Source organism: Phyllopteryx taeniolatus, chromosome 1 (assembly GCF_024500385.1).
Source record: "Phyllopteryx taeniolatus isolate TA_2022b chromosome 1, UOR_Ptae_1.2, whole genome shotgun sequence".
NCBI classification, from domain to species: Eukaryota; Metazoa; Chordata; class Actinopteri; order Syngnathiformes; family Syngnathidae; genus Phyllopteryx; species Phyllopteryx taeniolatus.
The window spans coordinates 38,301,658-38,329,002 of record NC_084502.1 but is presented as its reverse complement, the minus strand read 5'-3'; the positions used below and the strand labels follow the sequence as shown (position 1 = coordinate 38,329,002).

General features: G+C 41.9%; 1 protein-coding gene across 3 annotated transcripts in view; it reads left to right on the top strand.

Annotated features, from left to right (window-relative positions):
• Positions 1–284: 284 nt before the first annotated feature.
• Positions 285–27,345, top strand: part of fgd (faciogenital dysplasia) — a 66,531-nt gene continuing 39,470 nt past the window's right edge. Inside the window, exon 1 of one of the 3 annotated variants that reach the window (XM_061794139.1) lies at positions 285–611. In XM_061794139.1, coding sequence (XP_061650123.1) covers positions 587–611 — 25 coding nt within the window. In that variant the 5' untranslated portion in view covers positions 285–586. The remainder of the gene's footprint in view (positions 612–27,345) is intronic. The other 2 variants (XM_061794129.1, XM_061794148.1) reach the window with 2 other exon arrangements.

The window sequence follows — 27,345 nt, the reverse complement described above, 5'->3', positions numbered from 1 at the left end:
TCAGCTAAGACTTTTTTGGGTTAGTATGAGACTATTAATGTAATTCGTTATACTAATATTTTTGAATACTTCTTCAAAATACCTAGTTTGTTTCAGTGAATAGTGTAGTTAAACACACTAGATGATCCAAAATAGCTCATTGTTTTGTGTGTGTGTGTGTTTTTTTGTACTGTATTTAATATGACACTTCCAAGTCGAGCACAATGAATGGGGTTTGGCGTGAGCGCGCTTGGCACCAGTAGCGCGCATTTTCATTTTTCCAGGAGGACATAGTTCTTTATGTGGAGAGGGAGGAGGAAGGAGCCACGCACGACCACGGCGCTTTTTAGAGGAAAAACATAAATAAAAAGAAACCCTCCACAATGACCCGCTTAAAATCTGAAGCCATGAAGTATCCGTAGCGGGTGGGGTTTTCGTTTCCTTTTTTTTTTTTTTTTTTTTTTTTTTTTTAAATGACTATTTATTTGAAAGCCGTAACAGGAATACGAGGCGGTCGGTGAAGAGGAGACGCTCGTCCGAGTTGCACGCTCCTGGAGCTCACTTTCTCCTTGGAAAGCTTCCGACCGGCGAGCAACTTTTATTCAAGATGCAGGGACTTTCAGCAACTACTGGTAAGTGTGGATGCGCTTTGGTATCCTGTTGAAAAGTCGCTTTTCCAAAGTTTGGAGTGTCGCGGCTCCTATTACACGTCCTGAAACGCTTTTTTTCTGGGGGGGAGGGGGAAGAGTGGGGGGATGTTTGTGTTGTTGTTTGCCAGCTGTCAGTGGGACAGCTGCGGGCTTTTCTCGGCTCCGGGGCGGCCTCGACTTGTGTTTCTGAGCCCACCGACACGCTGACGATGCCGCAGGGCTGACACGACAAAATGTAGGCGCAAAATTGGGCCGAACTCTTTGACCTCACCGTTAATATTACTTACAGATTCCATTCAGAATGTCTGAAAACGATGATTAAAACCAGAGTCATTCATACATCATATCTCAGTCCGCATGGTTGTGTGTGTGATGGGTTAGGAGGATGTCACAAAGCAGAGGTCACTACTTCCGGTCCGAATATAAAGTACTGATGTAGCGACGCCGTGACTTGGGTTATTCATTTATTCATGTGAATAACTGATGTATTCACGTGAAAGACAGATTGTGATGTAAATGTTTGCTGTATTAGTTGGCGTAAGCCGAGCGGTCAGCAAAGGCTAGCAGTAGTTTGCTTTTCCCACCCTTTCGTGGGTTTTCTCTGGCTACTCTGAAAACATGTATGTTGGTTTAATTGATGCAATTTTGAAATTAGTGTGTGAATGGTTGTTTGTCAGGCCACGGTGTACCTTTCCGCTCGCTCAAAAGTCAGATGGGATAGGCTCCAGCTCACCTGTCACCCCAATGAGGTCAAGTGATGCTGAAAACGGATGGATTGAACACATGCGTATGTTAACTGTGGATATTCTCGTATTAAAGTATACTCCATAGTCTCCACTTTGCCGCACCAGTGTGTTTATCCAATTCATTGCCCTCAATCTCCACTCCACTACGATCCGCCCAGCCGCATACTGAGAAGAAAATGCAGGAGACTTTTGTTCTCAGTCATTGTTGTGTGTTTGTGTATCTCCTTGATCTGATTCAATATGGCACACTTTCCTTCGATCCCTCTGGCAGCACTGCATCAAAAAACGACATCAACGTGTAAAGGATATCACCACATGGGCTCAGGAACACTTGAGAAAACCAATGTGAGTAAATACAGTTCGGCGCTACATCCGTAAGTGCAACTTGAAACTCTACTATACAAAGCGAAAGCCATTTATCAACAACACCCAGAAATGCCGCCGGCTTCTCTGGGCCCGAGCTCATCTAAGATGGACTGATGCAAAGTGGAAGAGTGTTCTGTGGGCCGATGAGTCAACATTTCAAATTGTTTTTGAAAATCGTGGACGTCGTGTCCTCCGGGCCAAAGAGGAAAAGAACCATCTGGACTTTTATGGATGTAAAGTTAAAAAGCCAGCATCTGTGATGGTATGGGGCTGTGTTAGTTCCAATGGCATGGGTAACTTACACATCTGTGAAGGCACCATTAATGCTGAAAGGTACATACAGGTTTGGAAGATGCATATGCTGCCATCCAAGCAACGTCTTTTTGATGGATGCCCCTGCTTATTTCAGCAAGACAATGCCAAACCACATTCTGCATGTATTACAACAGCGTGGCTTCGTAGTAAAAGAGAGCGGGTACTAAACTGGCCTGCCTGCAGTCCAGACCTGTCTCCCATTGAAAATGTGTGGCGCATTATGAAGCGTAAAATACGACAACAGAGACCCCGTACTGCTGAACAACTGAAGCTGTACATCAAGCAAGAATGGGAAAGAATTCCACCTACAAAGCTTCAACAATTAGTGAGTGTCCTCAGTTCCCAAACATTCATTGAATGTTGTTAAAAGAAAGGTGATGTAACACAGTGGTAAACATGACCCTGTCCCAGCTTTTTTGGAACGTGTTGCAGCCATAAAAGTCGAAGTTAATGATTATTTGCTAAAAACAATACATTTAATCAGTTTGAACATTAAATATATTGTCTTTGTAGTGTATTCAATTAAATATAGGTTGAACATGATTTGCAAATCATTGTATTCTGTTTTTATTTATGTTTAACACAACGTTCCAACTTCATTGGAATTGGGGTTGTATATTCTTTCGCTATCTTCCGGACATTGTGACGAAGAATTGCTTGCATTCTTTTTCCTGTCAAGTCTACTTATTGCCAGGCAGAGTTCATTAAACCTAGTAAAAAATATGAGCATATGCCAGCCAAGTTCACTCGGCAGTTTGAATCACCAACTAGGTGCTGCTGTCACTTTGCCCCTGGACAGAAAAGTAACATGAACGAGAATGCAGGTGTTCAGGTAATTGCAATAAACATTCATTAATATACATTCTTTTGAACAATTGAATCACTGCTCGGTATTATATTTACAATACATATTAGAGGGAACATATTAAAACAGCACCATCTGGTGGTATGAATACATGCTGGCAGTTCAGCAATGTAACTCTTTGCTCCCACATTTACTCTTGTCACAGATCAAACTACACAAGCCTCCACACACAAGAGTCTATAGATCCACTGTCGTGTATGTACTACACACAGAAACACACAATCTCACACACTTTTTTTCAGTATTCCTTCCACATGGGAACCAAAGCAGCATGCGCCACGTGCACTTTGTGGCTTATTTTCACTTAGGCATTTGGCCACTGGAGGGTCAAGTGAAAAAAAAAAAAAACTCATCGGGCCACATCATCTGCCTATGTGTTCAACTACATCACAAATATTGTGTTGTCTGATTTGAGGTGACATTTGTATCGCAGACTCAGGACTGTCTTGCGACCCCCTTCCCATTCCCCGTGCTTATATAACAATGGCGGTTCTCACTAAGCAGTGAAATGCTCCAGCATTGACGTCCTGGCTCGCTGTTTAAGTTATTTATTATTAACAAAAGCTATGCGAGCCTGTCTGTTTAACCAAGCCAATGTAAACTTCTCCTCCCTTTGTGAGATAAACACTGAGCAAGAGGAAAATGAACAGGATGGTGAGAATATTATCTACCCTGATTCCCTTGTTCCATCTTCTTTTTTAAGACTTAGAATGGCCATCTATGCTGACTTTTTTGCACTTTTTTTGCCAGCTCACTGTCCTATGCTGGGACACCAATAGCGATTTTGGGCCCCGTAAAAACAATCACACTGGGCCTTTCACTTGAGTGCCGTAAATTGAAAATACTGGACTGTTTTTTTTTTTTTTAAATCATCACTTTTCTACCCTTTACGGTGCCTCCAGTCTTGTGTATAATGTACCAAAAGCACTTGTCGCTGTTATGCTGACATTGCCACACACTGAAATAACTGAATGCACAGAGTCACATTGGCTGTACTGTCTGAAAGGCACAGGTGAATAAATCCCAGCTTTACTGTTGCGTACTGATGGCCCCCCCCACTTCAACGCTCATGCTGATGCTACAATTTACTGGGAAGCCAGTGTGAAAGTTGCTTTGAGGACAGAGACATCACGAGTAGCCATGCAGATGCTGGATGCTAATCCTGTGAGACAACTGGATTGTTCAGAAAGGCGTGTAATGTCACACATTCATCTTTGCTAAATTGCAAACTGATCGGACTGTGGTAAAAAAAATGAGCAGAGCACTCAGCATCCTTTCAGGAGACCGAGGTAGAAGGTGTGTGGTTTAAAATGAGAAATGAAAACAAGCCTGCTAACAATGATGCCCCCCTGAAGAAATTAGCATGGATGAAGCCATAGCAGCAGTCTTATTAGAATTTCTTCATGAAAGAAGAACAAATAGCAGCAGTGCTTAAATTGAGAGGATATTTTATTTTTCTTGTAATTTAGTATACTGACTACACTCACTGATGGTGTAGTGGTACATTTGCCTAACTTCCGTGCAGGTTGTGTGGGTTCAGTTCCCACAGTTCCGAGTGATGGTGTCAATGGTTATCTGTCTCTATGTGTGCCCTGCGATTGACTGGCGAGCAATCCAGGATGTAGTCTTGCTTTTTGCCCGATCCCAGCGCCCCATGACCCTGAACAGGATAAGCGGTATAGAAAATGGATGGATGGATATTCTGATTATAATCCCTCAAAGGAAATTCTATGTTTAAACTCTGCAGTATACACATTTTGTTTTGCATGCCACACACAGCCCCAAATGACTCACATGCACGTGAGAAAACATGTTGGACTAGTGCAAACATTGCTGTCCTGCTTGAGTTGGGATTGTGGGGACAGCGCCATGCTCAAGGACACCTCAAGAGTAGCCAGCAAGCAGACTGGCATCTCTCCAACAACCATTTGCCATTTTTACATTTTGTCAGCAACAGGACTTGAACAGTGAACCCTCTGGTTCCCAAGTCGTCACAGATGAGCTACTGCACTTAAACCTGTTGAGCTGATGCACCTGTATTGGATGCAATGGACTAACCGCTTTGCCCTTGAAGGTTGAGCTAATGCAATATCTAGGGAACATTGAAACTAAACTGCTTCACTGCAGTTTGGTTTCAAACGCAATTTCTCTCACGCCTGGCAGTTTCATGGAGCCTGAAATGAGTGTGGCAATAATGACAAATGGAACTACTTTATTTCTTTTACCACAAGCTTGATGTACAATTTCTCCTATATGACCGGGATTTTATGTACCTTGAAGTTATTTTCAGCAGCGGGCTCTCAGTAAATCAGTAAAACTCTGTAGAGAGGTTGTAATATTTTTGCTCTATTGTCTTTTTAATTTTTGCCTAAACAGAAAAGTTTGAAAACTGAAAAAAAAAAAGTTTTTGTTCAAAGTATGTTTTACCCCATACCAGGTCGAGAAACTACTCGCTAGATTTGTGCCCATCCACTTACCTATTGGCATGCATAAAAAAATCCACTTAACACCAGGTGGTATACTTTGAGGTCATGAACAAGCATTCCTTTCTAGTTATTGTTGTATTTTGCAGTGGTGTCGAACTTAGTGCACATTGAGGGGTGTTTCTGTCGCATACTGTATGCCTTCATAAGAAAAAAATATTCCCTTTGATTAGATTAAAAAAAACAACAACAAAAAAATGCAAAAGAAAAATGTTTCACAAATTCTTTGAGATGTTGACCAAGTATTTCGAAAACAGAAGTAAATCAGGTGTAAAAAAATCCATTGTTTTGCCCATTTCATGAAAATTGTAAAAAAAATAAAATGTGTGTGTATTGGCATGAAATCCTGACCGATGGCACTCAGACTTATCCTAGCAGGAACTTGAAACAGCTGATAGATCTTTTCATTGCAGGATGAGGTCTCCACTCAATGTACAGCTTTGACCACAATTTTAATGCCGTCTTGCTAAAATAATGATAATGTGGGAAAACAAGCAGAGGAAGAGCCGAATGGACTTGCAAACGTTTGTGCAGCCATGTTCCCTCTAAAAAAGTGTTATTGTCCCTGTATTGGACTTCAGATGGACCCTTGAGATTTTGAAAGATATTTTAAACAGATTTTTCTTCCTGCTAATCATGGCCTGACAGGGATACCACGCTGTTGCCTGCACCATTTCTGTCCTTCCATCCATCCATCCATTTTCAACACCACTTATCCTGGTTAGGGTCACGGGGCGCTGGAGCCTATCCCAGCTGACAACGGGCGAAAGGCGGACTACACCCTGAACTGGTCGCCAGTCAGTCACAGGGCACATAGACACGGACAACCATTCGCACTCACATTCACATTCACCGTCACTGAGTGGGAACTGAACCCACGCTGCCCGCACCAAAGTCAGGCGAGTGTACCACTACACCATCAATGCATTTCTGTCCTTTCATTTAAATTAGATAATTACAGGATTGTATTCAGATGCCATGTATCCATCTCTCCACTCAAGTTCACACAAGATCTACTTTGGCTTTTCACCACTGAAGGCGTTAACACGACAGCAGTCACTCATGAACTTTGTTTATTCCTCCAAGTGGCAATTTTCATCATTACTCGGCCCCATAACAGCACGTGCATGGTGCTCGCACACACACTCACACTCACGTTTCTCAAGTCCTCTATCTTGCTGTCACTCACGTTACATGAGTGAGACAGCATGAGTCACTTTCTGGGCCATCCAGAAGCTGAAGGCTTTTTCCACGCTCGCCTGTCACATAGATTTTCCTAATGGCTGTCATGTGCGGATACTGCTGCTACACAATCAAGACGTCACTGCAGCTAGTGCAAGTGTGTATGTGGGGAAAAGTGCCCTACATTGTGATTGATCACTTCTCTGACTGGACATTTTTCTATATTTTTTTCTGATTGGCCTAAATGCGTTCCCATCTGAGGCTCTTGACCCAATTTTATGAATTGCAAAAGTGTGTTAAAAATTGTTGACGTGTTAAATGACTGTATCTTTGCTCAAAGTACAACAATCATGAATTAGAATTGCTGCTAATCAGGTCTGTTTGGACATACTGTAGATTGTGCTTCCCGGGGTAAGAGTGAAGATACTTTACATTTCAAACTTGTGCCTGTGCAACAGGTTTGCTACACATCTTGCACACACTCAACTAAAGAATTATTAATAAAACAACAACAAGAATGAAATGCTCATTTGTGCAACAAAAACTGAATATATGTACAAGTATGTACATGGTCAAAAATTGATATACTGTATTAAAAATGTTTTTCAAATATGTAATTCACCGAAAAAAAATGCTATTTAACGCGAATAATGCAAAACCTCTGCCCGCTGCAGCCTCAATTATAACATCAGATAGTTGTTGAAGTTCAAACTGAACTAGAGCAGTAGCAAGTCAAATGCATGACAGAGCTGTCAGGTAGCATTATATACACAGGCGTACAGCTACTTGATGAAGTACGGCTAGAGCGTGCAGACACGCCTGTTTGACTGGTTCTTGGCTTATTGGTAGGTGAGCAGTTGTGACAGGTGTGTTTTCAGTTGTGTTGCAGTAACAGCAATGCATACAATGGCATAACTAATTATTTGGTCACGTTTTAAATAACGTATGATGCCGGAGGATGCGTACGGTTTGCGGCTTAACTGTTCTTCCCTCCTGATGAAGAGTGATGCCGTCCAGTTACACTCTTCACTCCCCAAAAATTATCTTACCAAAAACATAGACTTGAAGTGTTTTACTTACAGTAAATGAAGTTTTAAAGCTAGTTTCTTTAGGTAAGTCTAATGCAAAATTCCCATTTAAGTACGTGGCATTTACTTATTGTAATTGGATAAACTTTGTTTCATTACTTTCAAATATACTTTACTTCAACATAATGGTTCATGTTTATTAGGGCCAAAAATTCTTTGTTTTGAGTGTCCTAACTGAGTGATGGTTTGGGCCATTAGCAAAGTATATATATATTGCTGGCGCTGGGCCAAAACCTCCTATGTCCAAATTTGGTCAATTAGATATTTTGTCACAAATTGATACTATTGGTGCATCCCCACGTGGGTGTGTTATTTACTATTTTTTTTTTTTTTTTTTTTTACAAATTATTGACCAAACTAAAGTGTTGCAAATGGCTTGCTCTCTTTGACAATGCAATATTAATGATTTAACGAACGTGCCGTTTTTTGTTTTTTTATTTCCTGAAAAGTGATTTTATTTAGTACAAAACAATGGCAGTAGAGTTGGTCAGTGTGAGTTGACAAGAATCATGTTTTTGCAAAAGATATTCCTTCACCATAAAGAAATAGTTGTTTGTGTTTGAATATCAATTTTGGTCTATACAATCTACCACTCCAATGTGGTCCTGTCATTTTGCAGGGACAACTATGACCAAAAACTATTAGGAAATCACGCTGTTTATGATTCAGTAACGATATGTATGATACTATGGGACAGCTAGCCATTACAGCTACAGGATATAAAAAATGGAAGTAAATGTGAGGTTACTCTTTCGATAACAGCTTCTACCCTTCTGGGAGACTTACTCGTGTATCTTAGGGAATGTTTAGGCAACTAAGAGGTATTTATCTGTATTATATATAGTATAGTATAGTATAGTATAGTATAGTATAGTAGTATAGTATAGTGACCAACCTAATGGTATAGAGGAGCATAAGCAGCAACATGAGATTGTATGTATCTTTTTCCTCCGGTTTCACTGGGACTCAATAGTGACCATGAGTGTGAATGCAGCCATGATGCAACGATCACATTTGAACAGTGTTTGCCTCCTCTTTCCACACGTCTAACAAAATGCTCCAAAGTTTGTAGAGCTGAAGCTGCGGTATTTAAAAGCAATCACGTGTGACATGTGATATTCCAGCTTCAGTGGCACTTCGGCACCCACAGAACCTTGACTCATGAGTAGGCTGCATAGTTTAAGCACTTGAGCAGAAGAGACATGTTTGGTTTGAGGATGTTTCTGCTCAGAGTTGCAGAATATGTTTATACTGGAGGTCTCTCAGCTTATTGTAGGGTCTTGCAGAGGCGCAAACACTCTCTCGCATACACAGAAGCAGGAAGTGACCTAGTTTTCCTAAATGGTACCAACTGTTGAAGATGGACTGACTGTGTCACCCAATAAAGGTTTCAAGTGTCAGTGCTAGTGCCAGAATCAGTACCACCCTGGTCATGTGCGCTGGTGACAATATGCAGTATCAATATACTTTGACAAACCTAAGTCTGAGAATGTGGGTGGAAAACCGGTTGAGAAAATGAAAATAGGAGCCAGCTCACTTCAAAAGTTTTTTTTAAAAAGTCTCTCTTTGTGTCTTGGTCATGGGATTGGGGCGTCAAATTCTCTACATTTCACATAGTTTGTATCTGTCCCCAGTCATCTGTCTGTCTGGATTGAACCTTTCCCAGATGAGGGGGATTTTCCTGGGAAAGTCATATGGAAAAAAACAGCCCTAATAGTAAAAGCATGTTCCGTTCCTATTTCTCTGCTTTTGTGCGTGTGCATTTTATAAGTGCAGCTCCTTTAAGCACACTGAAGGCATTGTGTTTTTCCTCTGATCATCAGAAGCGCCGTCTCTATGGAAACAGGCTTCCTGCATACTGCAGGGTGGGGCATGTGGGATTTGGGGCGTGGGGGGTGGATGTGTCCAGGTCGAGGTCACTACTAGGTAACAGATGGTAAACCGTTGTTAGTATCGTGCCACTCTAGCTTAATTTTGCACACTGGTCTGTTTCTTCAGGCAGGGCAATCTTTTACTCATGTGCAATGCTCATTTTGATTTGTGAATAAAGTTATTGTTCTTGTCCAACTAAATTCAAAGTGGCCTCATAGGATTTGGCCAGATAATCATCATACTTTCGAGGTTTATTGTTACATGACAAGACAATAGTTATGCACATTTTAAAAAATATATCACAGGCTATGGTAATTGTTCTCACGCAGTGTTGAAGTTCATCTTTCCACTGATCTTGAAAGTTTGAGGGATTATTGCGAGAACCTTGATTTTAAAGACAAAATTGTTAATGAAATTAAGGGATCAGGCATGATTATTCTTTATCAAAACAAGAACACTACAGATCTTGTGATATCTGGCACAAGGTGTTCCTGTTCTTGCCGATCTTTAAATATATTTGTGAAATATCAATAATAGTTAGGATTTAGGATTTAGTAATGGTAGGAAGAATACATGCTTAGTAATGAATAACCTTTAGGGTGGTCCCATTCCACTTTGGTTTTAGAGTTAGGTTCTTGCACCTTTATATTGTTGTACAATTTGTCGTTCAGTTATGTTTGTCTTAATTGTAGTTTTTACTTTAATTTTGTGTGTTTGTACAATCTAGGTAATATCTATATCGGTATATCTACAGTACGTAAAATATCAATGGTATTGCGACTTTCGGCTTGACTCACATGATTTTTGTCATGCCAGTTTTTACACCGGATACCCCTCCTGATCTAACCCATCCATTTTTTTTTTAAATCCAAGCTTGGGACAGGCCATGGCTGGGTGTTGGGGTACAATGGAATTGAACCCACACATACACAGTCTGCATTGAAGACAGCAGCATGTACGAGACCAAATGTACATGTAAACTGTTAGTGGGGTCACCCTAAAAACTTGCCACTTTAGTCTCTTATAATTTATTTGTTTACTAATTGTATTCTGATAAAGAGAGCGGGAGAAAAATTATTGTACTGTATATGGACAGTATATAATTGCTAAATAAGAAAAAAAAAATCAAATGATGGGAATTTGAGAATATTGCACAGCATTGAGATGAATTTTCTTGCCTGCTAACTAAAATAAAACTCAAATACAGTACTTGGCACAAATGTCCGGATGTTTATTTTTCTGTTTGGAATGAAGGAACTCCATCTAAAAGTCAATTGGACTCATTGTGGAAAATGAACAGAAGAAAGGCCTTGCTAGATGGTGCTTACTCTTTGTATCGTTTTATCCTCTCAGCTAAATTTAGAAGCCTCTCCTCCCAACCTTGCTTGTTGTGCGTCCTAATCATCACGCACGTCCCCATTCATTCACCTGATGTGAAAATAAAGCATGTTGTAAATGTTGTCCCAGTGAGGCTAGCCAATAAAGGCAGCCTTTGTTGAGTCCTCATGTTTTCTCCCCTGGGTGCCCTTCGACCCTTCACCACTGTCTGCGGCCTCTTCACATTTTCGCAATAAAGTCTGTGTCAGTGATTGTGTTAACACACTATTGTTCCATGCCAGCAAAATGCCTTATATTGTGTCAGTCAGGCGTATCTATTTCCTCCCTGACATTCTTTATAGCCCCAATATTTCTCTTTTGTGTGAATTTTATACGTCACCTTTTAGGGGGAAACAAATATCCACTTTACGCAGGGATGCTACTGTACCAGTAGAGGGCAGTAATGTTTCATAGTTGTATTTTCCCCTCTACTGACTGAAGGATAAGAGTTGTTTTGAGAATAGGGTGTCCATGTTCTTACATATTGGGCAGCATTCTGTGGAATTGGAAGTCTTTAGCTGCTGGGTTTATTCAGGCAGATCCAAAGCCCTCTTTCCAGGTGACAAGGAGTGTCACACTAAAAGTCACATTGACATGAGCAGGCGAAGCCAGACAGAAGCATAGAAAGGTGACCAGGAGAGCCACCGCATCTTTTGTACCATTTAAAATGACACACAGGGATTTTGGCCCGTGAACATCATAGGACAGTAAAATATCTTCTCAGAAAACAAATTGCTGGTTGGAAAGAACAATGTAAGGCAGGTGTGTTAAACTAATTTTTGTCACGGGCCATATCGCAGTTATGACTTCCCTCGGAGGGCCTCTACGACTGTGGACCCATATCAATGAAAGATTACCTCATATACTGTAATTACAGTATACACAACACATTGACGAATAACCAGTTTTGAAATCAGAAGCCTTTAAATACATGCTTTTCAACTATTACATTTCTTTTCAAATGGGGATTGGTAACAAAAAAAAATGCTTGCAAACATCTCAACGGTATTACACCAGAACACAACAACAGCGATTTTGATTTGCTTTCGCGGGCCACATAAAATGATGTAGCAGGGCGGATCTGGCCCCCGGGCCACCAGTTTGACAGCTGTGTTGTAAGGTAAGAGCCTGGAGGTGGGACTAATTGCGGTCTGCCACACTAATTCACACTTTGTGACTGGGGGCTGGGCTGGAGTTTATTGGCTCTTTTCCACTGGACTACCAGCTCTATTCATCTTGGATTTTGGCTGATTTTTTTGCTATAAAACGACTGTGTGAAAGTGGAAAGAACATGTCACGTTGAATGCATCAGTTGTAATGAGACATGATGATAAAAACAACAACAATGGATACAAAAATGAGGGTCTCCTGCATTTATTTACTTGAAGGCATGTGGCTCTTTGATCATTGTAAGGAAGCACATTTATTTTAGGTTGAACTGAGGGTAAAACTGGCTGCTGCAGCAAAGTGGAGACTGGAGTACAATATGTAAGAATCCAGAGTTTTGGAACAGTAATGAGTCAAGCTAATTGGCATGTGTGTTTAATTTTACCTTTCCTGCTCAATTGTTGCAATGAGTGACCAGGAATGGTTTACATCACCGATATAGGCTAGGCCCGACATGCTTGCAATCCCGGATAAACTGATATTTTTAGAAAAGCACAAAAAGTGTGTCGAGCAGCGTAAGTTGTGTCAAAGGGCCAAAAGAGACAGACAAACATTCACTCCCACATTCATATCTGTGGACTATTTAGACCAGAGCCTTCCCTGAACCTGGCATGCTAGAGAAGGGGTGAGCAAACCTTTGTATTTAAGGGTCACATTTGCTTTTTAAAATGAACAGAAGGGCCAGGTCATTGGTAGATGAAGTAAAAATAAAATTTAAAAAAAATGCAATTACTGTATTCCATTTTCTATAATGAACCAATTACACTGGTAGTGTAATGGTACACGCTGCTACCGTTCATGCAGACAGGCTTAGGTTCTATTCCTGGCCAGTGCCCCAAAACCAGGCATTGCTAGATCCAAGCCGGGCGGTTTGCGTCAGGAAGGGCATTTTGTGTTTCCTGCATCCACTATTACTGCTGGAATGATGCAAATGTCCCCGATGTGGGATGAATAAAGGTTATATTATAAATATATATCATATTAATGTACTTTTAAATTATAGGTTCACTTGCACAAGTGACCGAGCAGAGATGACGTACTAATTCGTTTCTGGTTTCCGTTGCCTGTACGGCTGTCTAGTAATTGTATATAACAGTATTTTCCTCAATAAACACATACTAATTTGCCCCCTATTTTGCTCTTCAAAGTTGTCTAATCTCTGCTATAACGTGGTTCCAGCCAGATCTATGTTAAAAGTCTACTGTACCACCAATCACTTAGTTTGGTGTTTTGTGATGTCATGTGATAGCTTAGCAATTAGCATGGTGTTCCCGTCTCTCCTGTCTACTTGCCTGTCCTCCCCTCGGGGAGTCCTGTGGAGGGTGCTTCGGGAGTATGGGGCACCGAACCCCCTGATACGGGCTGTTCGGTCCCTGTACGACCGGAGCCAGAGTTTGGTCCGCATATCCGGCAGTAAGTCGGACTCGTTCTCGGTGAGGGTTGGACTCCGCCAGGGCTGCCCTTTGTCACCGATTCTGTTCATAACTTTTATGGACAGAATTTCTAGGCGCAGCCGAGGCGTAGAGGGGGTCCGGTTTGGTGGCCTCAGTATTGCATCTCTGCTTTTTGCAGATGATGTGGTTCTGTTGGCTTCATCAAGCCGTGACCTCCAAGTCGCACTGGAGCAGTTCGCAGCCGAGTGTGAAGCGGCTGGGATGAGAATCAGCACCTCCAAATCTGAGACCATGGTCCTCAGTCGGAAAAGGGTGGTATGCCCTCTCCAGGTCGGGGATGAGATCTTGCCCCCAAGTGGATGAGTTCAAGTATCTTGGGGTCTTGTTCACGAGTGAGGGAAGAATGGAATGGGAGATCGACAGGCGGATCGTGCAGCGTCTGCAGAGATGCGGCTTTGTATCGGTCCGTTGTGGTAAAGAAGGAGCTAAGCCGAAAGGCGAAGCTCTCAATTTCCCGGTCGATCTACGTTCCTACCCTCACCTATGGTCACGAGCTGTGGGTCGTAACCGAAAGAACAAGATCCAGGATACAAGCGGCCGAAATGAGTTTCCTCCGCAGGGTGTCCCTGCTCTCCCTTAGAGATAGGGTGAGAAGCTCGGTCATCCGGGAGGGGCTCAGAGTAGAGTCGCTGCTCCTCCACATCGAGAGGAGCCAGATGAGGTGGCTGGGGCATCTGATTCGGATGCCTCCCGGACACCTCCCTGATGAGGTGTTCCGGGCATGTCCCACCGGGAGGAGACCCCGGGGACGACCCAGGACACGCTGGAGAGACTACGTCCTTCGGCTGGCCTGGGAACGCCTCGGGATCCCCCCCGGAAGAACTGGATGAAGTGGCTGGGGAGAGGGAAGTCTGGGTGTCCCTGCTAAAGCTACTGCCCCCGCCACCCGACCCGGATAAGCGGTAGAAAATGGATGGATGGATAGTTTTAGATTTATTGTAATAAAATATTGTGAGTGCACAGTGGACTGGATTAAAGGATGAAGCTGGCCATATGTTGCCCGCACCTGTGTTAGAGGTTAAGTTTGTGTGAGAGAACCCACACAAGCACAGAGTGAATTTACAGACTATTTGTATGAGCACAAAATAAATATCTTTTATTTATGGTGATTCAAGCCCTCAGCATGGATATGGAAAAAGAAAGTTTTTGGCACCGTAGCCGATGCACTGTGTGCATTACTGGATTCATTCATTCATCAACCAATCCTTGTGCTGTGGGAATAGAAAAGAATAGAATAGTTTGTACTACCATCATCTCATCATTGATCAAATAGTTTCTCCATACTGTATGTAGTATTAATTTTGGCAGTCCCCAAAGCCCCCCCCCCCCCCCCACCCCATATTGCACCCATCACAGCTCTCATCACTGGACAGTCGTAAGACCCTGAGCCTAATGGGGAGATGAGAGCTACATCCACACAGATGGATCCTGTTCCTCTGGCCCACTGTGGATTATCTTCCTCAGTTGTTTCAGGCTTTTAGCTTTTTTCCTCCCCTCTCTTACTGAGGCCCTGATTCACTAACAAGCACTTTGTGATTTTATGATCCTGAAAGGTGGTTGAAATATAATAAATTAACAAACTGCCTCAGGTTGATTCGTACTTTTTTTGTTTGTGTGTGTGCCCATGTCAGCATATTTCCTAACATTTTTCTGCTGCTTTACACGCCCTAAGCAAAATTGTTACTCATTTCCTCCCCGAACATCTAAAAAATTACGTACATGCATGCACAGTACTTCTTATAACTGGCTTTTCAAAGCTGAATTAGTCAATGTCTCACACACGCGCACAGACACACACACACACACACACACACACACACTGTCCCATCACATTCAGTAAGATGAAAACAAATAATGTCTGGCTAGATGTGTGTGATTGCTCTCTAATCTGTGTGTTGGCGAGAAGAGTGCCAGCAATACACTTAAAGATGAAGATTTTATAACCCCAAAAAAGCTTCACCCCAGTGACAATAAGTAGCTTGTTGGCTTCCTTCAACACATCACTTTATGCCTCTTAGTGATTATCATACGAGTCTCAGAATTGAATTTGTTGATTCATGAGCAGCTCCGTAACGTTAGTTTTGTTGTTGTTCCTTCCAACCTTGGTTTGGTTTTCAAAGTACATAGTGTTCTAGGACTACAGAGAATGTGGCCGGTGTAGCTGTTGTCAAATAAACTAGTGTTCGTGGCTGTGAATATTCTCATTCATCCAGGTCATTTCAATCTCAGTACATTGAACCAATTGCAACTGGACTGTTCTGGTTGTCTTCGAAGACCTTTTGCCTCTTATCCGAGCAGGTTTCATCAGTTCATACACATAGGCTAGATAGGACAGCTCTGAGTGTTGGTGTGGAAACCCAACTACGTATTTATCCTCTTGAGTTAGAGGCAAACTCCAAACCACAAATGGTATGACTCTTTTGGGATACAAAACGACAATCGTTAAGATGCATTGATGAGAGGCCTCTGCCCACCAACAGTAGTTCTTTAGGTGGAATCACCCTTCTTAATATTTTACGCAGTTTAAAAATAGCGGTAGAAGGACCTGAAGTGGCTGATTTGTTTGTTATTTGTCCGACGCTAAATCATTGAGTCTGTTTGGAAGGGATCAAAGGACGGCATTGTACGTGGGAGATGCTGTAGGTGGTGTCGTAAGCCTCCTCTGTTGCGAGAAGGCTTTTCAACCTTAAAGGTGCCATATTTTACCAAACCAACTTTTTCCACTATTTGGGATGTCATATTGTCTCTGTGTTGGCTCAGTAAACATGTGAGTTCTAGATGTTTTTCTGCCGAGAGGCCTGAAATCAGGTCATTCGAATTTCTCGAGCTTATCGACGTCACTAGCGAAGATCTCCGCCTTCCCTTTCTGATCCCGACCCAGCGCAGTCAACATAACAAACACGTGTGCTCTCACAAGTGGGTCTTCTCCGTTGTACATGGAGGCAACCAATCAGAGGAAAGGCCAAAAATGGACAAAGCGGATACAAAACTGGGTCAAACAGAAGTAGTTGTCAGAGGGGCCTTTTCTGGACACTCGTATGACAAAACCAATGAAATTGACACGTTTATACAGTCCCTGTTACAGAGTCACTCTATGGAGGTCTAAATAGCCAAAATATGGGACCTTTAACAGAGATGGCCTCTCTCACTCCTTTTTCAAACCTTCTGTCTTCTCTGTCCAGAATATGATGCTGTTTCTCCCTGAGGTGCATGTAAACAGCTGATTCCTGACCTGATGGGTTAACTCGTCTATGTTGTGACATGTGCCTGCTCAGTGGTTGCTTGTGTTCCTGCTCAGTGCTCTACCAGCTACAATTTCCAACTGATCCATGAAATTTCAGATACCGATATGATTATACCACGTCATTGCAGAATTTTGTCTTATGATGTCATATGTAGCTAACGGCAAATATGCACATCTTTACACGATGCAGCAGTGCTAGCCACACGTGCTATTGTGGTGCCTCCACATGAAAGTCAAAACATTACCTGTTCAGGAGGCCATGTTCCTCTCTTTTTAGGTGTACTTTACTTGCAATGCGTGATCCATCATGTCTCATTTGCTGGTGATGACACATTCTCTTGTGTTTCATGTGAATAACACTCACATACTTTACAGTATGTGGATGTTTTGCAATCAAACTCCCACAATACCCTGAATCGGTGCTTGCCAATTTGGATGCAAGTGTTGTAGAATGAAGCTAAATTTGAAGCCAGTAACCTCTATTCAAGGATTTTTCTAATGAAGATGTTTAGCTAATTGTGTTGCATCCATTCTTGCTCTTTGGTTGCGGGTTTGGACACAGCAACCGCCGCCTTGCGGTGTTTCTTTGAACCTCAACACCGCCATGTTTTCATATAATGTCGTCCTAACTTTCACCTCATCGGAACTATTCATTTCTACTTTCAACGTTTCTATTTCCCTCTGCTGCACACTAATCTCCGCTGATCCGCGTGTAATCACAGGCCATCTGGGCGCTGCAGGCAAAGATGAGCCTGCAGCTCATCAGATGACCAAACCTACTGCTCGTGAACGCCTGCTCATGTGCATGTGCTCTCTCTGTCTCTCTCACACACACACACACACACAAACATGGTCAGACCTTCATTACAGACAAGCCTTCACTGAGATGACAACCTTCATCATCAGCTTTTTTTTTTAAACGTTAGCTCTGATTTTGGTATGCAGTGATGTTGTTTGATATGCAGGGGTGTCACATCTGCTCTTGATGATAATAAACCCACATGAATTTGATGATTCACAGAAAATGAATGTTAGGTTAATTGAAGACTCTAAAGTGTGATAGTTTGTCTTTTAATAATAACATGCAATGTTTGGGTAAACTTCTGTTCAAAGATTCTTGACTTTACAGCACAAACATGGCAGACATACTGTGATATTTCTTAGATTTTGCAGTCAATCATATGAGTGTAGCCATAACTGAAATGATGAATTAATGGAATTTTTTTTTTTTTTTTTTACAAATAAAGTTATATATAAGTGAAAGAATTCAATGAATAAGAAGCAGAAATAATACAAATGCATTGTTTTAATCATTCCAATTAAATCACAGTTAAAATAATAGACTGCTTTTAGTGTTAGTTGCAACTTGTCACTTTTGCTCCCTGAAACCCCCCTGGTATTGTCCCGCTTTCCCCTCTGTATCCATTTTCATCACCTTGCCTCACGCCCCAACCTCTAGTCAGCATAGGGCTGATTTGGGAATATTGTTGAATGTAGACTGTCATTTCCAAACCAAGCCAGTAAGGGAAAGTAGTTCTCAGTTGTCATCACTTTTTTTTTTTTTTTTTTAAACAGTGAGGTACTGTAGGTACTGTGATCATGCAAGGTTCGAACCTTTTTGCAATGCCGATAAGACCTTCCCCCTGCAGCACGTATTAATAATGAATTGAAGGATTCTCTTGTGGGTGAAATATTAATGGATTCTTCTTTAAAGAAGAGCTTTGACTCCTGTGGGAGGGAAGGAAGATAGCATGCTTGTTAGTATAATTTAAGACATCTCTGTGATTTTTATGTCCTGAATGAAGAGCTTATGTCAAGGTGGCACTTGGAAGGCAGTTGGCAGTTTAATGTACTTTAATGTTCAAGGGAAATTAGAATTAAAATTTCCAATCACTTGTCCACGCACAAAGGACTTACAATACATTTCATTTTGAAAGTCTTTATAATTCTGTAATCAGCCCTCGGTTTCTTATCAAACTGCTTAGTCAGAATGAATGTGTTTCAGTAACCATAGTAACAGTAGTTTGCTTGACCTCTTGTCTGCTCAGATGGGATGTTGTGTCTTGCTGCCGTTAGACCTTCAGAGAGATTTGAATAATAACAAGTGTGTTAGTCCAAGCACTACTGTGCACATGAATCCACACGCAACTGTTATGTCTTAGTGTATGAGGTGTATTTTTTAGGGAAACTTGCTTTGGAATGTGAATTGTCTCCATGACTCCTCATTCAACTATCATTTGCATGTGCAGCGGAAGATGCCATGGCAGCCCCCCTTTGAATGTTAGGAAGATTTTTATTTGTCCCTGTCAAGTGGAATTGTTCTGAGTCCACTGTGTCTGTCAAGCTCAGTAAATTGAACTTTGGCTGGACTTCAAACAAGCATGGACGGCATGATTTGAATACAGATTATGAGCGTTTTCATGGTGGTGGCAGCATTGTTGTATAAGGCTCAACCTAGTTTAACTATTTGCCTTTTACTTAAAAAACATACAACATATCCAGTGTGAAAAACGAACGAGGATGGTGATTGGAAGAACATTGTGTCAGTGAAATGGTAGAAGAGTGAACTACATTACACAGGGCTAGCTTGTCCAGCAGTCAGTTTTTGCTGAAGTCAGTCATGAGAACATCCGTCAAGAAAAGTCTTCAGTGTTGTTATTTGCTCTTCTATTAAGGAGGAGATGCACAGTTTTGATCAATGTTGGGGGCCATTGCTTGCTCCTCTCACTTTTAGCACATTTAAATCACACAAATAGCTGCCACCTCAATCTACTCAAAGCATACTCATTGGTCTTCACATTTATAACACTCATAATTGTATCAGTTGATCACAAATAGTTGGATGTGTGACATTACATGCATACATGTATTTTCACAAAGCCAGTTGCCTCCCACTTTACATTTGTCCAGCATATTCTTGAAAAAAAAAAAGACCAAACTGTGTTTTACTCGGAAAATTGGCAATCCAATAATAACTGATCTGGTTTGGTCCTTTTTTTTTTAATCAATAGGGTAGCTCTGATGAACGTGAAGGTGGATGTATTTCTTATACTATGAATGGAAACTGCTTGCATGGCAAAATGTTGCACTGGTTTAGCAATTGCATCTAGTTGGGCAGACAATGTTTACTCTTGCGATGACTGGATGTTAAAAGAATGACCCTTGTGGCAGATTGGCGTAGACATTCTACTAGTTTAGTCATTGAGTTTGTTCTTATTGCAGCCTCTAAAATGTCTGGTACAGAAGAATTGAAGGCAACGGCGGCCTTACATAAGCGGTAACACGATGGTGAGAGGTTTGACATTCCTTTCAAAAGCACAGCTCACATTCCTCTCTTCAGTGTAAAGAAAGGGGCATGAGCACCATGCCTCATTAGATAACCACACAGACCAGGGTTCTCTTACTTAAAGAAAACAAACCGGGGAGATTGTGGCACAGATTTACATCTTCCCTTCATGTGAGAATATTTCACCTCAGCAGGTGCACCGGCTTTGGAAGCAGCTGCTATCGCCATGGTGAGCAGCACTTGATCCCCTGTCTAAAGTGATGCATAATTCACTGTGTTCATGATAAGGTTAAGCTAAGTTATGGTAAGGTTGGTGAGTATCCGTTAATGCATAAACTTAAGGATCAATCTCCCAGGCAGACTTTCCTGATTGTAACACAGGCTCCCCCTTGGTCCTGCGACCCCTGACTTTACCTTACATCCTCTCCTCACAGCCACATTTAAAGCCATGTTCTCATTTTGAAGTTTCCAGCACTGTTGCTATGGTTATCAGTGGCATTCGTCTGTAGTACAACACAGGTTTCAGGAAATGTCAACCACTCTTTTCGTCCGACATTATTGAGGCTATTGAGTTAGACGGGGTAGGGGTTTGGGGGAGGCACATTGAGATCTGGAGTAAATAGGCTGCTTGTAATTATATGTGCATAAGAAGCAGGTCGGTGCAGCTTGGGCGCGTCGACCCACCAGCTTTGGTGATCTGTGTGTTTGTGGGGGGAAGCTACACAGCGACACGGATGCACTCCCCAGAGACTCCTGCAACACTGGGACCCCCTGGGATCCGCAAACCTTTAATATTTATCCCCCCTTTAGGAATGAGAAACAACTAGACACACAAAACATGACATTCATGAGTAATTCATTAGGCATGCCATTAATGCAGCCATTTTTCATCTTATATGAATGGTCACATCTAGAAAGCTAAAAGCTGCATATTTTAATAGGCTTTACACGATCAGGATTTTTGGGGCCGATCACCGATCAGCGAGTTAAAAAAAAAAAACGATCACAAGATGGAGAAATATGTCTATTTAAATGACCTGTTCATTTACTGTATATATTTGTGTACTTAATTGCTCTAAAAATTACATTTACAATAAATAATGTATATTTGTTCCTCTCTTTATCCAAGTGAGGCATCGTGACAGAACAAATGAGTAGTCTTCTATTAGATGGCTGGAAGTAAATACAGTAATTCATGTATGCACTTTTTGTGACATTTTTGTTTGTTTGTGTGCCTTGAGAGTTTTCAATTGTAAAATATGTTCCTTGGCTCCATAAAGGTTGGAAATCACTGGTCTAGTCAGATCGTGTATTCTAATCAGTCAGGTCAAACCAACATTACATGACAGAAATAATGGCTGCTAACTTTTTAATTCAATTACTTCACCCACACCGAAACTTTAGAGCATGATTCAACAGAACGGCGCCATGTTTACGTCCAACTGTTCGTAGTACCACTATCTTGCTAGGCTACATAACATTTTATTGCCTGCTTGTGACTCGTATCGTATTAAAACTACGTGAACATACCTCAAGCAAGCCTGAGCACTGGTAACCACCAACACACGTTTTTCCCCATTTTGTCCTTATAATACAAAGTCGACGCGCTCCACGCTTGTTGTCGTCGCCACGGTAACGAGGGTATCCAGTCGCATTTCAGTTGACAAGCTAAAGCCCAATGATTGTAAAAAACGGGATGCGGGGGTATCGGAATACAAGATTTTATTGCAGTAGTCTCACAGTGCAAGCGTGAAAGAGCAAATTTGTCTTGTCTGATCCGGCCGGACATTACGTGTTGCCTGTCTCCGACGTGTTGTCTGTCCCACACCGCCGACAGGCTAAAAATAAACTCGCTTTTGGATTCAAATATACTGTGCACGCGGCGACGCGGAGTCAATTTCTTTTGCAGAGCCGATCAATGACGTCATTGATCGGATCGGCGAATTATGACATTAAAGCTGATCAGCCGATCAACATAAAATGCTAAATATTGGCCGATACCGATAAAATCGGTGTAAAGTCTAATATTTAAATGCGATGACTGTGCACCTTTGTTCTTTAATGCTTAGAAAATCTACTTAAAAAAACTCTTGACATTTGGACTGTTTGAAGTTTTTACTATTGTTATTATTATATAGTTACAATTGTGTTGTATATAACAATTAATAAAGTCATTTTGTATACAGTATTTCATGTATGGGTTGCACCACCTTTATAAACCTTTATTTTTACTAAAATTGTACACTATTACTAGTGAAATGTTCATTCATTCATCCCTTTTCCGAACCGCTTATCCTCACTAGGGTCGCGGGCTTAGTGAAAGTGTTTTTAATAAATCACTAAATCCTTCCATCCTGACACCGCCGTGCAACAAATGTGCAGGCACACTCACTGATGCAAACACACACTTCCCCCATCTTTCATTCAGCCACTTCTTTTTCCTCTCTCACTCTACTCTTCCCTCCATCGCCATCTTGCCCCCTCAACCACACTCCTCCCGCCAGCCTGGGCCCGTCATTAGTTTCCATGGTGACAGTTGGGACGCATTATTGCCGGCTGAGAACTGCTCCTGGGTTCCTTTCAGAGTGGTGGCGGCACAGGCATTGTTCACTCCTTTGCTCTGAATGGTGCTGGGATCGGGAAGGGGAGAGCGGACAGGAGGACGGGAGTGCAGTTTTTCCTGGGCTGGCTCGGTGCATTTGTAGAGGGTGCTGCTAGGAGGAAGGAAACAAGGAGGAGGAGGAGAGATAGGAGGAGGGAAGAGAGAGAGACAGAGAGAGAGACAGGAAGCGTGGTGCTTACAGTGAGTCAGTGTGGGCACAGGAGAAGTGGCAGTAGCACACTCATGCGCTCTCAGTGAGAAGGCTACACCAGCATCCAGGCTCCTCGTGGCACTGTGCTGGACCAGATCATAGTTTTTGTTTTCTTGCTGCCATCAGCAGACTTCTGGATCTACAGAACTCACAGCGAAAACAGAGAAAACATCTAAGGCAGGTTCCTAATTGAGTTTAGCTGGTGAGCTTTACCTTCCCTCTCCATTTTGTGTTTGTATGCATTTGCACGTGAGCATCAAGCAGTTGTGCACATTAAGTTAAGTGCGGAGACTTGATGTTTATTTCTTTCTGCATGAGAGTGTATGTAGCAGGTGGTTATACACTATGCATGTCTCTGAAGCAAACCAGCGTCTGGTTTTGGGTGTGTGGGCTCCACACAGTCTGCTGAATGCAGAATAATTCCCAGTGCCCCCTGAAATATACATGCCAGTCTGCATGTTTTATTAGGGATGTACATTTGGCACTATTTTGAGTCTTCTGCACTGTTTTTTTTCAGGGAATTGCCTCTTTCATCCGTGCCACACTGGGTAATTGGAAGTGAGCGGCGAGCCCTCTGGCTTCTTGGCCAAGTGAAGTGTGCTGAGAATTGTAGGGAAAAGGTGATCGGTGCCAAGGTCTTCTTTCTTTGCCTCTTCATGCCATCTCACGATAAAACAGGAAAAAGACCATTTCCCCCTGACAATTACATCGACAACTAATGTTTAACACCTGAGGTTGCATTGTTACAAAATGATGACAATCAGTAGCTCCACCAGGTCACGTCATACCTTTAACTGTCATAGTTATTTCATTTGGAATCTATTTGTAGCTTAGGCATTATAATATCACTGGGAATCTGATGAAGGACTTGGGATTGTGAATGTTTCCATGACGACCGGCAGCAGCTGTGCGAGCTCTGCTGCGGCAGAGTGTGTGGCAGACACTATGGCATTGCCTAGAGACGATGCAGTTCGCTCTAATCGCTGACCTTTTGACCCAAATCAATGGCCTGATGCTGAGCCAAGCGTCCACGGGGGCCGCTTGACATATATTCGCTCGTAGGACCCCGGTGTTGAGCAGCTGTGGCCGCTTACGTGATCGCAGGCTTCATTGGCAAGAGTGGCTAATCCTCTCAGATTGGTACGATCATCAGTATAGCAACAGGCCTCTCGTGTATCAACATAATCAAGAGCATTAGACTGATTTATTTAGGTGTAATTAAAGTGTGACCTTGAAATATCCAAATACTTGTCAGTGCTGGATTGCTTGTAAGATTGCTCTCTGAGAAGTGGGGTGATTTTACATGCACAATTAACGGGAAATCAGAAAGCAAACCACAGATTGACTTTATTAGCTGGAGTAGTGATTCCTGTGTTCTGCCCCACACTTTGAGAACATGTCATTTGAAAATTACTAAATTGTCTTGTGTCCTCAAATAATATTATTGTGAATCCAATTGTAAGGCCTTGAGTTGGAGCATCTTCCAAAAGTATGCACCTAAACTACTGATACTAGCATGAGTGCATTCTTTATTCAGCACTCAAAGGTCACTTGATCACTCGAAGTATAAAAATACATTTCTTCTTCTTACACGTACGTACTCCTTGTACGCGTACAAAAGGTACATTGCACAAAATAGAAACCAAACCTATTGTACATACATAAACTATTCAGTTCGATCTATCAGCAATGTTATTTGTTTGTTTGTTTGTTTGTTTGCAAAATAGAGTTTTAATTTTGACATTTGAGATTTGATAAATCTGCTTCAAAAGGGTTAATAGGGCTGAAAGCAGAATTGGCAAATGTGAATTAATCCATAGACACAGATATTTTTGATGATGGAATGTCAAAATCTCACATACTGGTATTTTGATTCAGGCTGCAACTGCGTCCACCATTACAAGGTTGCTGTAATAAAAACATTGAAATGACAAATATTGATGCCATATGACTGTCATACAGAAATGTTCCTGACAAAATGGTGAAATTATGGGTTATAGGTTGGCAGCTCCGCAATATGCTCATGCTGTCTTGTGGATGATGCTCGTTGTCAAGGTGACGGACAAAGACTCACACAGTAGCAGTGTGTGAAAAGCAAAGTCTGAGAACCGCTGAGAAGTGGGAAAAAGTATTGCGTCATGTATCACCACCCTCCTTTCGGAGACTGGACAGGTTGACTTTTAGAGAGAGCCAAAGGAAGGCATGTGTACAACCCACAACTATTTCAATACATGGTGTGACACAGTGAGGGCCACTCGTCTGTGAAAGTGGGGGCACCGTATGACAGAGTTAGCATCACTTCTTTCAAAAAACGTACTTACGCTATTGTGAAGGTCTTTATTTTTATTATTTGGTCCACTCCCTGCAATTTTGAGCTCATGAACATCATTCCAGTGGTTTTTTTCCTCTTCGTTCTTGGCTGAACCAAGAGAAAGAAGCCATTTTGGTCAGAGTTGCTGGTGGTAATGTGGACCGAGCTGCACACACAGCAAAGAACGCACCAAAATGCAAGCGTTAAAGCAAAAATACTGAAGTGGGATGTAGTGGTACACTTTCAATATTATTGGGATGGCACATTGGCTTGTAAAACTGATAATTCTGCTGTTGCCATGGTGACCCCGGATCAACTGAATTAGTGTCTATAATAATCATACTGATTTATCCTTACTGTTTATCCTTTTTGGGTTGTTGAGAAGTGTTGAGAATTATTGGCATCACCATTAAAAATGAAGTCAAGTGATTAGATAATAATTGAGCAGCATCCTTTGCAGCCATCTTATTCACCAGAAGCCATTAAGCTTTTTTAATGTGCTGATCGAACAGTAAGAAGACACAAGTGCTTCGTTTCCCAGCATTGTGTCCTTTGCGTGCATGCGCCCTTTACTTTCTCATTTGTTGTGGGCAGTCAGTCAGAAAGTGTTAGGAGCCCTCTTGTCTCCATTGAAGCATATGTATGTTGCCTTTGAATAGGACTTTGGCATCTGACAGGAGTAGCTGAGGAATCACACGCAAACACACGTTCCCAAACATGACCAGTCTGCTGTCAAATGAAATCATATTTAGCGTCTGATAAATTGTGCATCCTCACAAATAGAGGCCCTTAATTGTGTCTCATTTTTAAATCCGCTGCTCGCAATTCAGTCTTTGTAGTTGTGTCCTCCTCATCAGAATCAGAATCATCTTTATTTGCCAAGTATGTCCAAAAAACACACAAGGAATTTGTCTCCGGTAGTTGGAGCCGCTCTAGTACGACAACAGACAGTCAATTGGCAGAGAACACTTTGAGACAAAGACATTGACAAAAAACAGTCACTGAGCAATAAAGGGTTAATAGTTATCTGGTAATGCCGGTATATATATATATATTTTTGGACAATTGTGCAAAAGATGCAGAGCAGTTCGAATGACTAATATTGCAATAGTCCGGTGCAATGACCATTGTGCAAAGGGCGCCGAGACTTCAAGGAGTGTATGCAGTTTAAAGTGACGCGTAGCGCGATAATCTGGGACAATGTTGATTGTGCAAATGTTGCAGATACTCCTCAGTCAGTGTGCAAGTGGAGCAGATGCTACTCTGGCATGAGTGGCCAGTATTGGTCAACAACAGATATGCAAATAGTGCAGCGTGGCGAGACTACTACAGTGAGTGCACGACTAATATATAATTGGCTCATAAAGAAGGACAGAGACTGGCTTCCAGAAGGCAGTAACCAGATAGCTAATGAGTTTTTCCTGCAGGACAAAGTGTGAGTGTATGTGTATATCTATCATGTGTTTCTATGACCGTTACAGTATGTGCACAACCTTCCAGACTGTTTCAAAACATATATCGTGCTTTAGGGATGTTTGAGTGGAGAGTCCGTTCCTGTTGTATTCCCATCAGGGGGGGGGGGATTTTATTACATCCTTGTAAAATGGAATCTTGGTACCTGTGCACACATGGAGCTGCTCGCATCGCCTGGACAACTACCATACATGGTGAATTGCAAGATGGAAAACTGTTCCTTGTGAGCTCTGTTTTGTACTTTATAGCCAGTTGATGTTTTTATTCTTCTTATCTTTCCGTGTGGCTTTCTACAATGTAGTCTGACATACAGCAGAATTGAAGAATGACAATTTGAAGAATGACAGAGGATTTTGACTCCTCATGGTGACAATGTACTGAATTTGATTTTGGAACCAGCATGCTCATCTCCTGTCCTGTTATTTGAGGGTTTGTGCGTAGACATATTTCTAATGATGTAGGTTAGCCCCCCAACATTTTGTAATGGGTGCGAAACTTAACTCACCATAGTCACAGTAGTTCTTCCAGACAAGCTTCCACTGTGTGAGTACACTTGCATGGCTCGAAGGCTACAGTGTGGTTGGTGCTGCTGAAAGGGGAAATACTGGAGCCATTAGGGAGGAAATGGAAGCCTTTATTAGTCTGTCTAGTGTACACCTGGATTCTATAACAGG